Source organism: Pongo pygmaeus, chromosome 10, assembly GCF_028885625.2.
Source record: "Pongo pygmaeus isolate AG05252 chromosome 10, NHGRI_mPonPyg2-v2.0_pri, whole genome shotgun sequence".
Classification (NCBI taxonomy): domain Eukaryota; kingdom Metazoa; phylum Chordata; class Mammalia; order Primates; family Hominidae; genus Pongo; species Pongo pygmaeus.
The window spans coordinates 19,850,461-19,862,577 of record NC_072383.2 but is presented as its reverse complement, the minus strand read 5'-3'; the positions used below and the strand labels follow the sequence as shown (position 1 = coordinate 19,862,577).

Sequence of the window (12,117 nt, the reverse complement as noted above, 5' to 3'; positions counted from 1 at the left end):
ACGGAGTCTCACTCTGTCGCCCATGCTGGAGTGCAGTGGCGTGATCTAGGCTCACTGCAAGCTCCGCCTCCCAGGTTCACACCATTCTCCTGCCTCTCAGCCTCCCGAGTAGCAGGGACTACGGGCGCCTGCCACCATGTCCGGCTAACTTTTTGTATTTTTAGTACAGACAGGGTTTCACCGTGTTAGCCAGGATGGTCTCGATCTCCTGACCTCGTGATCTGCCCACCTCAGCCTCCCAAAGTGCTGGGATTACAGGCGTGACCTACCGTGCCTGGCCAAAGTTATATGATTTTAGGGCTTATTCAAATTTAGGTTTTGGAGGGGCAAGTAACACTTCATTAGGTGGGTGTCATGAACTATTGCATTAACAGATTGTTTCTTCTTGTGATGTTAAAAATGATCAGTGTGGCTTGGTGCGGTGGTTCACGACTGTAATCCCAGCACTTTGAGAGGCCAAAGCGGGCTGATCATGAGGTCAGGAGATCGAGACCATCCCGGCTAACACGGTGAAACCCTGTCTCTACTAAAAATACAAAAAAAAAAAAAAAAAAAAAATTAGCTGTGCGTGGTGGCATGCGCCTGTAGTCTGAGCTACTCGGGAGGCTGAGACAGAATTGCTTGAAGCCAGGAGGCGGAGGTTCCCTCCGGGAATCGAGTGCAGTGGACCGAGATTGCGCCATTGCACTCAGCCAGGGCGACAGAGCAAGAATCTGTCTCAAAAAAAAAAAAAAAAAAAAAAAAAAAAAAAAAAAAAAAGAAATATAGCTAAAAGTAAAAAGAAAATCACCATAATTTCTGGAACTCTTATGAGACAGCTTAGAATTTTGACCAATGTCAATCATTACCTGGGAAGACTGATTTCAGGACCCCCCCGACAGATAGCAAAATCTGCAGATGCTCCAGTCCCTTATATCAAATGGCATAATACAGTTGGCCCTCCAGATCCATGGGTTCTGAATCCATGGATATGGAGGGCCGACTGCATAGGCAGCGCTGAATTGTTTACTCTGCTACAGCTTTTTGACTTTTTTTTTTTTTTAAGGTATTTATCTCTCTTTTTAAAATTTTTTTGAGACAGGGTCTTGCTCTGTTGCCCAGGCTGGAGTGTAGTGATATGAACATGGCTCACTGCAGCCTTGACCTCCCATGTTCAAGCAATCCTCCCATCTCAGTCTCCTGAGTAGCTGGAACTACAGGCATGCACCTGGAGTAAGGTATCATTTATTGAATACTTCCTAGGTGCTAAGCACAGTGTAAAGTGCTGTACATGTATTTTCTTTTTTTTTTTTTTCCTTTTCTTTTGAGATGGAGTCTCACTCTGTCGCCCAGGCTGGAGTGTAGTGGTGTGATCTTGGCTCACTGCAACTTCTGCCTCCTGGGTTCAAGCATTTCTCCTGCCTCAGCCTCCCAAGTGGCTGGGACCACAGACATGCACCACCATGTCTGGCTAATTTTTGTACTTTTAGTAGAGACAGGGTTTTACCATGTTGGCCAGGCTGGTCTCAAACTCCTGACTTCTAGTGATCTGCCCCCGTTGGCCTCCCAAAGTGCTGGGATCACAGGCATAAGCTACTGCTCCCAGACACATGTGTTTTTGTGTTAATCTTTACAACACACCTGTCAGATACATACTGTTATTATGCCTTCTTTTTTTTTTTTTTTTTGAGATAGAGTCTCACTCTGTTGCCCAGGCTGGAGTGTACTGGCACAATCATGGGTCACTGCAGCCTTGAGCTCTTGGACTCAAGTGATCTTCTCACCTCAGCCTCCGAGTAGCTAGGACTACAGGCACATGCCACCATGCCTGGCTAATTATTTTTTTTCAGAGATGAGGTCTCATTATGTTGCCCAGGCTGGTCTTGAATTCCTGGGCTCAGGTGATCCTCCTGCCTTGGCCTTTCAAAGTGCTGGAATTTAGATGTGCACCAGTGTGTCCAGCCCAATTGCCATTTTTACAAGTGAGGAATGTGTGGTTTAAGAGGTTATATAACTTGCTCAAGATTCTATAGCTCCTAGGTAGCTAAGCTGGGGTTGAAATCCAGTACTTTTGACTCCGAAGTTCACCATTTTTAAGCAGTTACACAGTTTTGTGAATGATTCATTTGCTTTTCTTAAATATTACCTGAATGTAACATCCTCAGGCATTTTTTCTTTGTTTCTTTCTTTATCCATCATTTCCACAGAATTTACTCCATTTGGCTCAGGTTCAAAAAGCATTTCATATGCAATGTTTTCAGTTTTTTTTAACTGTAGAATAAAAAGAAAAATTTTCAAAGAATTCTTATCACATTAGATTAGCATATCTAAAATAATTCCAAAATAAAGTTTATTAAACAATCACGGCCGGGCGTGGTGGCTCACGCCTGTAATCCCAGCACTTTAGGAGGCCGAGAAGGGCAGATCATGATGGTCAGGAGATCGAGACCACCCTGGCTAACACGGTGAAACCCCGTCTCTACTAAACATACAACAAAATTAGCGGGGCGTGGTGGTGGGTGCCTGTAGTCCCAGCTACTCGGGAAGCTGAGGCAGGAGAATGGCGTGAACCCGGGAGGTGGAGCGTGCAGTGAGTGGAGATCGCGCCACTGCACTCCAGCCTGGGTGACAGAGCGAGACTCCGTCTCAAAACAAAACAAAACAAAACAAATAAACAAACAATCACACTCTATCAAATATTTCCTGATAATAAATTTAGGTTCAAGTATATTAATAATATTAACATTCTTTACTACTAGGATGCAAAAAGTTATTTGTCTAAAGAGATGACGCAGGCCGGGCACAATGGCTCACACCTGTAATCCCAGCACTTTGGGGAGGCCGAGACAGGCAGATCACGAGGTCAGGAGTTTGAGACCAGCCTGGTTAACATGGTGAAACCCTGTCTCTACTAAAGACACAAAAAATTAGCTAGGCGTGGTGGCACATGCCTGTAATCCTAGCTACTTGGGAGGCTAAGACAGGAGAATCGCTTGAACCTGGGAGGCAGAGGTTGCAGTGAGCCAAGATCGTGCCACTGTACTCCAGCCTGGGCGACAGGGTGAGATTCTGTCTCAAAAAAAAGAGATGGTGCATATTGCTAAGACCTAGCTGTTGGGATATAAGATTCCTTAACTGGGATTAATGATAATTTAATCTAGCTGTGATTGATTATGTTTTAAATTTTCAGTTAATGCATTTTTTTAAATTTTTCTTTTTTTCTTTTTCTTTTTTCTTTTTTTTGAGACCGAATCTCACTCTGTCCTCCAGACTGCAGGGCAGTGGCACGATCTCAGCTCATTGCAACCTCTGACTCCTGGGTTCAAGCGATTCTCCTGCTTCAGCCTCCCGAGTGGTGATTACAGGCGTGTGTCACCATGCCCAGCTAACTTTTGTATTTTTTAGTAGAGATGGGGTTTCACTATGTTGGCAAGGCTGATCTCGAACTCCGGGGCTCAAGTGATCCACTCGCCTAGGCCTCCAAAGTGCTGGGATTACAGGTGTGAGCCACTGTGCCCAGTCGCATTTTTTTTTTTTTTTTTTTTTTTTGAAACAGGATCTCACTCTGTGGCCCATCTCTACTCACTGCAACTTGGGCTCAGGTGATCCTCCCACCTCAGCTTCCCCAGTAGCAGTTGGGACTACAGGTGCATGCCACCACACGTGGCTAATTTTTGTATTCAGTAGAGGCAGGGTTTCACCATGTTGCCCAGGCTGGTCTCAAACTCCTGGGCTCAAGTGATCCGCCTGCCTCAGCTTCTCAAAGTGCTGGGATTACACACACGAGCCACCGTGTCTGGTCAATTAATGCATATTTTGATGTGGCTGAATACATCAATCAAACTAAAGAAAGCTTCTTTTTTCTTTTGTCTTTTCTTTTGAGATGGAGTCTCCCTCTGTCGCCCAGGCTGGAGTGCATTGGCACGATCTCGGCTCACTGCAAGCTCCGCCTCCCAGGTTCACGCCATTCTCCTGCCTCAGCCTCCCCAGTAGCTGGGACTACAGGCGCCTGCCACCAAGCCTGGCTAATTTTTTTTTTGCATTTTTAGTAGAGACGGGGTTTCACCGTGTTGCCAGGATGGTCTCGATCTCCTGACCTCGTGATTCGCCTGCCTCGGCCTCCCAAAGTGCTGGGATTACAGATGTGAGCCACCGCGCCCGGCCAGAAAGCTTAGTTTTTCATTTAGCTCTGTGGTCTCTGTGACTGAAAGAAACATACTTTATTTTCAACCTTACCACTTGATTTAATCTTCACAAATCTATTCCTTTGGAATACCTTTCATAAAATAATCTCGCTACCTCTTTGCTGAAGTCCACATTTTGGGGTTCGGTTTCTTTTAGTTGAACAATTTCTGCTGCAGGAGTTTCATGGTCTGGCTTTACATCATTTTCTCTAATGACAGTGTCCAGTTCCTTAACATTATCATCCCTCCTTCGAGTCTGCTCAAAAGACATATAGCATTTTTATACTTATACTGTGCATGCATGTATATTTTATAAATAGTGCCTGTTAATTCTGAAAATAGAACAAAGCTGGATCTTCACTCATGAAGAAGTTTTCCTATGAAAACAAAGAAAATTTATATATATAGCACTATTATTCCACACATTTTTCTCAACTCTTTTAAAAAAAAACCATTCATTTTGTAATTTGTAGAATGTGCCACAATTCAAACTGTTGCTTTGTTTAGTCTCCATTAGCAATGCCTGCACTTGATTAGGTGCAAAGAGGGGATGTTCATTAGGACAGGAAAGCATGTTCAGCTGATGCATTCAGTTTATGCCATTATAGACAAACTTTTAAGATACTATTGCTAGGTGACAAGTGTCTACAAACAGGGAAAGACCAGACAGAAGCTACTGAACAGGCTGGCTAGGCTGCTGTCTCTGAATTTATAAAGAGGGGCAAAAAACAAAAAGAAACAAAATGGCATCCCTTTATAAGCCTGAAGTTGAGAGGTGATGGACAGCACACTTGGAACTTTATTTAGAAGCTCTCTCTCCTGCTACAATTTAGGTCATGTTAAATCAGGACACAGAGCAAGACACATTTTATTGAGAGGGGAATTGGGGACTATCTTGGTAACCTGCATAGCATTTTACATTTGTTGAAAACCCTTTTATTTTCTTAGTGTCTCTAAGGAGTCGAGGCAGCTGTATCATCACTGTACAGTTGAAGACATTAAGTCCACAACTGGTCCACGGGCATCCAACATGTAGTTTAGCTCTGGTCTCTTGAACTCAGGGTTATTTACATTTTACTTAGCTGTCTTAGCTTATTATTAGGAGAATTAAATAATATAAAATAACTATCCATACTGCAGACCTTTTAAGATCTATCAATCATGTAACTCTGATTTCCAAAATTCAGTGATATTAGATTTACACAAAAGAATAATCAAATGCAATTCATATACCTGAGTAGTCCTAAATGGATTATCCCTTAAATTTGAAGGGCTTTGTAAGGGTGACTGGTCTGAAGCACCAATAACATTTAATCCTTTTTTCTTCTCCCTCAGGCACGCTTGTTGATGTCTTCTTATTCTTTCCATTTGCTCTTCCACAGTCATCCTAGGTCGAGTACTTTCAGCCAAACAGAGCTGCTCCACTGCACTTCTTGGTCTTTCCTTCAATGTAAAAATGAACATATCAATATATAAATGAAAACTTCTGAAAAGTATGATGGAATAAAAAATGTTGTAAAGTGCATTTATTTATTTTGTTTTCAAAATCACAAGAGGTTTTGAATGTCATTTAGATATCACCAGAAAGGCACATGAAATTGCTATTTGATCCTTAACTAGTAATTGGTGATGTATGGTCAATGACAGAAACAAAAAGAGACGATATTATAAGGGAGGAGAGAGAAAAGAGGAACAAAAGGTATTTTTTTGGCTTAAAAAAAAATATGGGCCAGGAGTGGCGGCTCACACCTATAATCCCAGCACTTTGGGAGCCTGAGGTGGATTACTTGAGCCCAGGAGTTTGAGACCAGCCTGGGCAACATGGTGAAAATCCGTCTCTACCAAAAATACAAAAATTAGCCAGGCAGGTGTGGTGGTATATGCCTATAGTCCCAGCTACTTGGGAGGCTGAGGTAGGAGGATGGTTTGAGCCCAGGAGGTGGAGGTTGCAGTGAGCTGAGATCACGCTATTGCACTCCAGCATGGGTGACAGAGCCAGACTCCATCTCAAACAAACAAACAAACCCCCATAATTCAGTTCCAGTAAATCTGGGTAAAACAAAAACCACCACCACCACCACCACCATAAAAGGGCAGGGCAGGCTGGGTGCAGTGGCTCACGCTTATAATCCCAGCACTTTGGGAGGCTGAGGCAGGTGGATCACTTGAGGTCAGGAGCTCAAGACCAGCCTGGCCAACATGGCGAAACCCTGTCTCTACAAAAGTACAAAAAAATTAGTCAGGCATGGTGGCTCATGCCGGTAGTCCCAGCTACTCAGGAGGCTGAGGTGGAAGAATTGCTTGAACCCAGGAGGCAGAGGTTGCAGTGAACTGAGATTGTGCCAACCTGGGCAATGAGTGAGAGTCTGTCTTAAAAAAAAAAAAAAAAAGAATATAAAGAATATGGCAGCTCTGGAGCAAGCCAGTCCCATGACCCTGAAACAGAAAATTGCATAAAACTTGACCCTGAAACAGAAAACTGAATAAAACTCAAATGAGGAGAAAAGCAGGGGCACAGTGTCTAAATATTAGAGATTTCTTTTATTTTGATGAAAACATAATGTTTTAAGTTGTACATTTACCGTGAAAAGACTAATAAAACAAACACCTCTAGATATTTTCTTTCTCATCAGTAATAAAACTATGAAAACACTTATTTTCTATAAATCAGTCATATTTGAAAATGCTTAGGCCGGGCGCGGTGGCTCACGCCTGTAATCCCAACACTTTGGGAGGCCGAGGCAGGAGGATCACGAGGTCAGGAGTTAGAGACCAGCCTGGCCAACATGGTGAAACCCTATGTCTACTAAAAATACAGAAATTAGCTGTGCAAGATGGCAAGCGCCTGTAGTCCCAGCTACTCGGGAGGCCGAGGCAGGAGAATCGTTTGAACCCGGGAGGCAGAGGTTGCAGTGAGCTGAGATCGCGCCATTGCACCTGGGCGACAGGGAGAGACTGTCTCAAAAAAAAAAAAAAAAAAAAGAACAACTTCCTGTTCTTCCACCCAGTCAATGTGAAGATGATGAGGATGAAGATCTTTATGATGAACTATTTCCACTTAATAAGTGGTAAAATATATTTTCCCTTATGATTTTAATTAATTTTATTTATTTATGTATTTATTTTTTGAGACAGGCTGTCACTCTGCTGCCCAGGCTGGGGTGCAGTGGAGCAATCATGGCTCACCTTGACCTCCTGGGCTCAAGTGATCCACCCTATCTCAGCTTCTTGAGTAGGTGAGACCACAGGCACAGGTCACCATGCCTGGCTAATTTTTTTTGGTAATTTTTGTAGAGATGGGGTCTCCTTATGTTGCTCAGGCTAGTCTTGAATTCCTGAGCTCAAGCAATCCTACAGACCTGGCCTCCCAAAGTGCTGGAATTATAGGTATGAGCTACTATGCCTGGCTTAAACCTGCTAGTATCTTTCTGCTTGATTTTATATTTGTGTGTGTGTTGTTTTTGTTTTTGAGACAGAGTCTCACTCTGTTGCCCAGGCTGGAGTGCAGTGGTACAATCTCGACTCACTGCGACCTCTGCCTCCTGGGTTCAAGCGATTCTTATGCCTCAGCCTCCTGAGTAGCTGAGACTACAGGTGCCTGCCACCATTCCCGGCTAATTTTTGGATTTTTAGTAGAGACAGGGTTTCACCATGTTGGCCAGGCTGGTCTTGAACACCTGACTTCAAATGATCTGCCTGCCAGCCTTGGCCTCTCAAAGTGCTCGGATGACAGGTGTGAGCTACAGCACCTGGCCTCTGCTTGATTTTAACATGCACTTTTTGTAGTCCTTTTTCTGTAGACTTGTTATTTTAGCTTTACCATTTCCAATGAAATCTTCCAATCTATAAACAATGCCTAACTCTCTGAATAAACAATAGTATTACAGAATCATGACCATTAATGTTAATGCTGATATATTATCTTTATTCCATGATAATTATTTCTATAGATCTTTATAATTTCGTACTAATTGAAAACATTACATTTCCTATATATAAATGCAGCTGAGTTTTTTTTGGCATATACTTTGTAGTTGTACTTTAATATCTTTGAAGAACAGCTAGCCTGGGCAACAGAGAGAGACCCCGTCACTACTAATAAAAAAGAAAAAAAAAATTAGCCGAGTATGGTGGTACATGCTTATTGTCCCAGCTAGCCAGGAGGCTGGGGTGAGAGGATCCCTTGAGTCCAGGAGTTGGAGGCTGCAGTGAGCTATGATCATGCCACTGCACTTCAGCCCAGGCAACAGAGTGAAACCCTATCCATTAAAAAAAAAAAAAAGACTAGCTATATATCTTATATGTAGTTTCGGTCTTGTCTTATAGCTTAAAATCATCTCATACCAAATAGGTAGAGTATTGATAAAGATAAAAAGTAGAAGCATTTTTGCAGCCCAAATTTCTAGAGAATACTTGAAGAAAGGGAGTTAAGTGTTCTCAGCATTTTCCAAAGAACAAAACTAGACTGGTTTGGAGTTTGAATTAAATGAATCTCAGATGAAAATGTAAAATATAGGATTTATTTTCTAGTTCCAACTCACATTTCTCAGAGTAACCAGAGGACTGGCAAACTCTAAAGCTATTAATACCATAGCTAAAAGGCCCTGCAACCTCATGATAGCTAGAAAATCCACTAACTTTTGGGAGGCCACAGGACACATCTATACCTCTCATCGAGAAAATTCTTAAGAGGCATCAAGGAGTGTAGTACAGTGATGAGAGAATAGATTCTACAAATTGTGGACTACGACTATGACTCCATGTCTAGGCTGATCAAAAGAAACTTAAATTAGGTGTTGACTAGGTCTGTCCTCTGACATGCTAATTCTTTAAACAAAATTTTAAGGCCGGGCGCGGTGGCTCATGCCTGTAATCCCAGCACTTTGGGAGGCTGAGGTGGGCGGATCACAAGGTTAGGAGATCGAGACCATCCTGGCTAACATGGTGAAACCCTGTCTCTAATAAAAATACAAAAAAAATTAGCCGGGCGTGGTGGTGGGCGCCTGTAGTCCCAGCTACTTGGGAGGCTGAGGCAGGAGGATGGCGTGAACCTGGGAGGCGGAGTTTGCAGTGAGCTGAGATCACGCCACTGCACTCCAGCCTGGGCGACAGAGCGAGCCTCCATCTCAAAAAAAAAAAAAAAAAAAAAAAAAAAATTTTTAAGAATAACTAAGATCGGGCTGGGGGTGGTGGCTCATGCCTGTAATCCCAGCACTTTGGGAGGCTGAGGCAGGTGGATCACGAGGTCAGGAGATCGAGACCATCCTGGCTCACACGGTGAAACCCCGTCTCTACTAAAAATACAAAAAAAATTAGCCGGGTGTGGTGGTGGGTGCCTGTAGTCCCAGCTACTCCGGAGGCTGAGGCAGGAGAATGGCGTGAACCCAGGAGGCAGAGCTTGCAGTGAGCCGAGATCATGCCACTGCACTCCAGCCTGGGCGACAGAGCGAGACTCCGTCTCAAAACAAAACAAAACAAAACAAAACAAACAAACAAAAAGAATAAAGAATAACTAAGATTACTAAGTTTTTCTTTGAGTATGCAAAAATAATTTTGATAAGACACTGAAAATGAAAACATGTAAGAAAGCAATAAATAGGTGTGAGAATCTTCCTAGAAGTTAATTTCCAGTTAAATACCGTTCTTAGATCCATCATCTTCTTAGTTTTCCTCAAGGTTACATAGGAAGCTATTGTTGAAGATTCGGGTGTTGGTGATTTTGCTCTTGGAGGGACTACTCCAACAGGAAAGTGGGAACCTAAAAATTAAAACAGCAGTAAGTTTTACAAAACATCTTTTATACAGCATTGCTTTCTTTTAGCTTACTTAATTTCTGACACTTTAAAATCAGAAAGCAAATTTACTTAAAAAGAGTCAGGCTGGCCTGGTGCGGTGGCTCACGCCTGGAATCCCAGCATTTTGGGAGGCCGACGCAGGCGGACGACCTGAGGTCAGGAGTTCGAGACCAGCCTGACCAACATGGAGAAACCCCATCTCCACTAAAAACACAAAATTAGCCGGGCGTGGTGGTGCATGCCTGTAATCCCAACTACTCGGCAGGCTGAGGCAGGAGAATCACTTGAACCCGGCAGTCGGAGGTTGCAGTGAGCCAAGATCGTACCATTGCACTCCAACCTGGGCAACAAAGAACGAAACTCTGTCTAAAAATAAAAAAAAAGAGTCAGGCTGGGGGTGGTGACTCACGCCTGTAATCCCAGCACTTTGGGAGGCTGAGGCGGGTGAATCACCTGAAGTCAGGAGTTTAAGACCAGCTTAGCCAACATGGTGAAACCGTATCTCTACTATAAAAAATACAAAAATTAGCAAGGCATGGTGTCAGGCGCCTGTAATCCCAGCAACTCAGGAGGCTGAGGCAGAAGAACTGCTTGAACCCAGGAGGTGCAGGTTGCAGTGAGCTGAGATTGCGCCACTGCACTCCAGCCTGGGTGACAGAGAAGACTCTGTCTCAAAAATAAATAAATAAATAAAAATAAAAGAGTCAAAGTCAGTCAATGATACCCAGATAAATTTACGATTATATTTAAAAATAAAATTCTGTTCACGTCTGTAATCCTAGCACTTTGGGAGCCTGAGGCGGGACGATCACTTGAGCTCAGGATTTTCAGACCAGCCTGGGTAATATAGTGAGACCCTGTCTCCACAAAAATTGAAAAAAAAAAAAAAAAAATTAGCTGGGTGTGGTGGTGCACACCTATAGTCCCGGCTACTCAAGAGGCTGAGGTGAGAGGATCACTGCAGAGGTTGCAGTGAGCTGAGATCGCACCACTGCACTCCAGCCTGGGCAACAGAGCAAGTGAGAACTTGTCTCCTTAAAACAAAAAAAAGAAAAAAGAGAAGAAAAAATTGTACAGATTAACTGATGACATTTTTAAGAACATTAATTATAAAATGCCCTCTTTTGGCCAGGTGCTGTGGCTCATTGCCTATAATCCTAGCACTTTGGGAGGCTGAGATGGGAGGATTGCTTGAGGCCAGGAGTTTGAGACCAGCCTGCTCAACACAGACCCATCTCTATTAAAAAAAAAAAAAAAAAGCCTTCTTTGTCATACTGATACATCTCTATCGTCATCCTAACAAGTTAGCTCAACCTAAATGTTCTTAATTTCTGCTTGGCTTTAAGAAATCATACAATATTGCCTCAAAGTATCCACTAACAACGTTAACAATAGCTAACTATAGGTTCTCATTTTCACTTTACCTTCTGTATTTTTCTTTTTTTTTTTTTGAAATGGAGTCTTGCTCTGTCACCCAGGCTGGAGTGCAATGGCACGATCTCGGCTCACTGCAACCTCTGCCTCCTGGGCTCAAGCGATCCTCCCACCTCAGCCTCCTGAGTAGGTGGGACTACAGGCATGTGCTACCACGCCTGGCTAATTTATTTTTTTGTAGAGACAGGATCTTGCCACATTGCCCAGGCTGGTGTCGAACTCCTGGGCTCAAACCATCCTCCCGCCTCAGCTTCCCAAAGTGCTGGGATTACAAGAGCATGCCACTAGGCCCAGCCAGTCTTTTTTTTTTTGAGATGGAGTTTCGCTCTTGTTGCCCAGGCTGGAGTGCAATGGCGTGATCTCGGCTCACTGTAATCTCTGCTTCCTGCATTCAAGCGATTCTCCTGCCTCAGCCTCCTGAGTAACTGGGATTACAGGCAAACTATACCACCACACCTGGCTAATTTTGTATTTTTAGTAGAGACAGAGTTTCACCGTGTTGGTCAGGCTGGTCTGGAACTCCTGACCTCAGGTGATTTGCCTGTCTCGGACTCCTAAAGTGCTGAGATTACAGGTGTGAGCCACTGCGCCCTGCCTCGGCCAATCTTTTTAAGTGAAGCATTCAGTCCAATTATATTTGTTGTAATTGCCAATGTATTTAGATTTATTTGTAACAATGTATTTTTTTGCTTTGCATTTTCTCCAGCTTCTTTTCTTTTCTGGAT

At 43.3% G+C, this 12,117-nt stretch overlaps 1 protein-coding gene across 11 annotated transcripts in view; it reads right to left on the bottom strand.

Annotated features, from left to right (window-relative positions):
- Positions 1 to 12,117, bottom strand: part of PLEKHA5 (pleckstrin homology domain containing A5) — a 242,703-nt gene that overhangs the window by 11,381 nt on the left and 219,205 nt on the right. For all 11 annotated transcript variants that reach the window (XM_054442322.2, XM_054442315.2, XM_054442324.2 and 8 more), the window contains 4 exons: positions 9,803 to 9,921; positions 5,397 to 5,606; positions 4,279 to 4,419; positions 2,126 to 2,250 (listed from right to left, as the gene is read on the bottom strand). In XM_054442322.2, the coding sequence (XP_054298297.1) occupies positions 2,126 to 2,250; positions 4,279 to 4,419; positions 5,397 to 5,606; positions 9,803 to 9,921 (595 nt within the window). The remainder of the gene's footprint in view (positions 1 to 2,125; positions 2,251 to 4,278; positions 4,420 to 5,396; positions 5,607 to 9,802; positions 9,922 to 12,117) is intronic.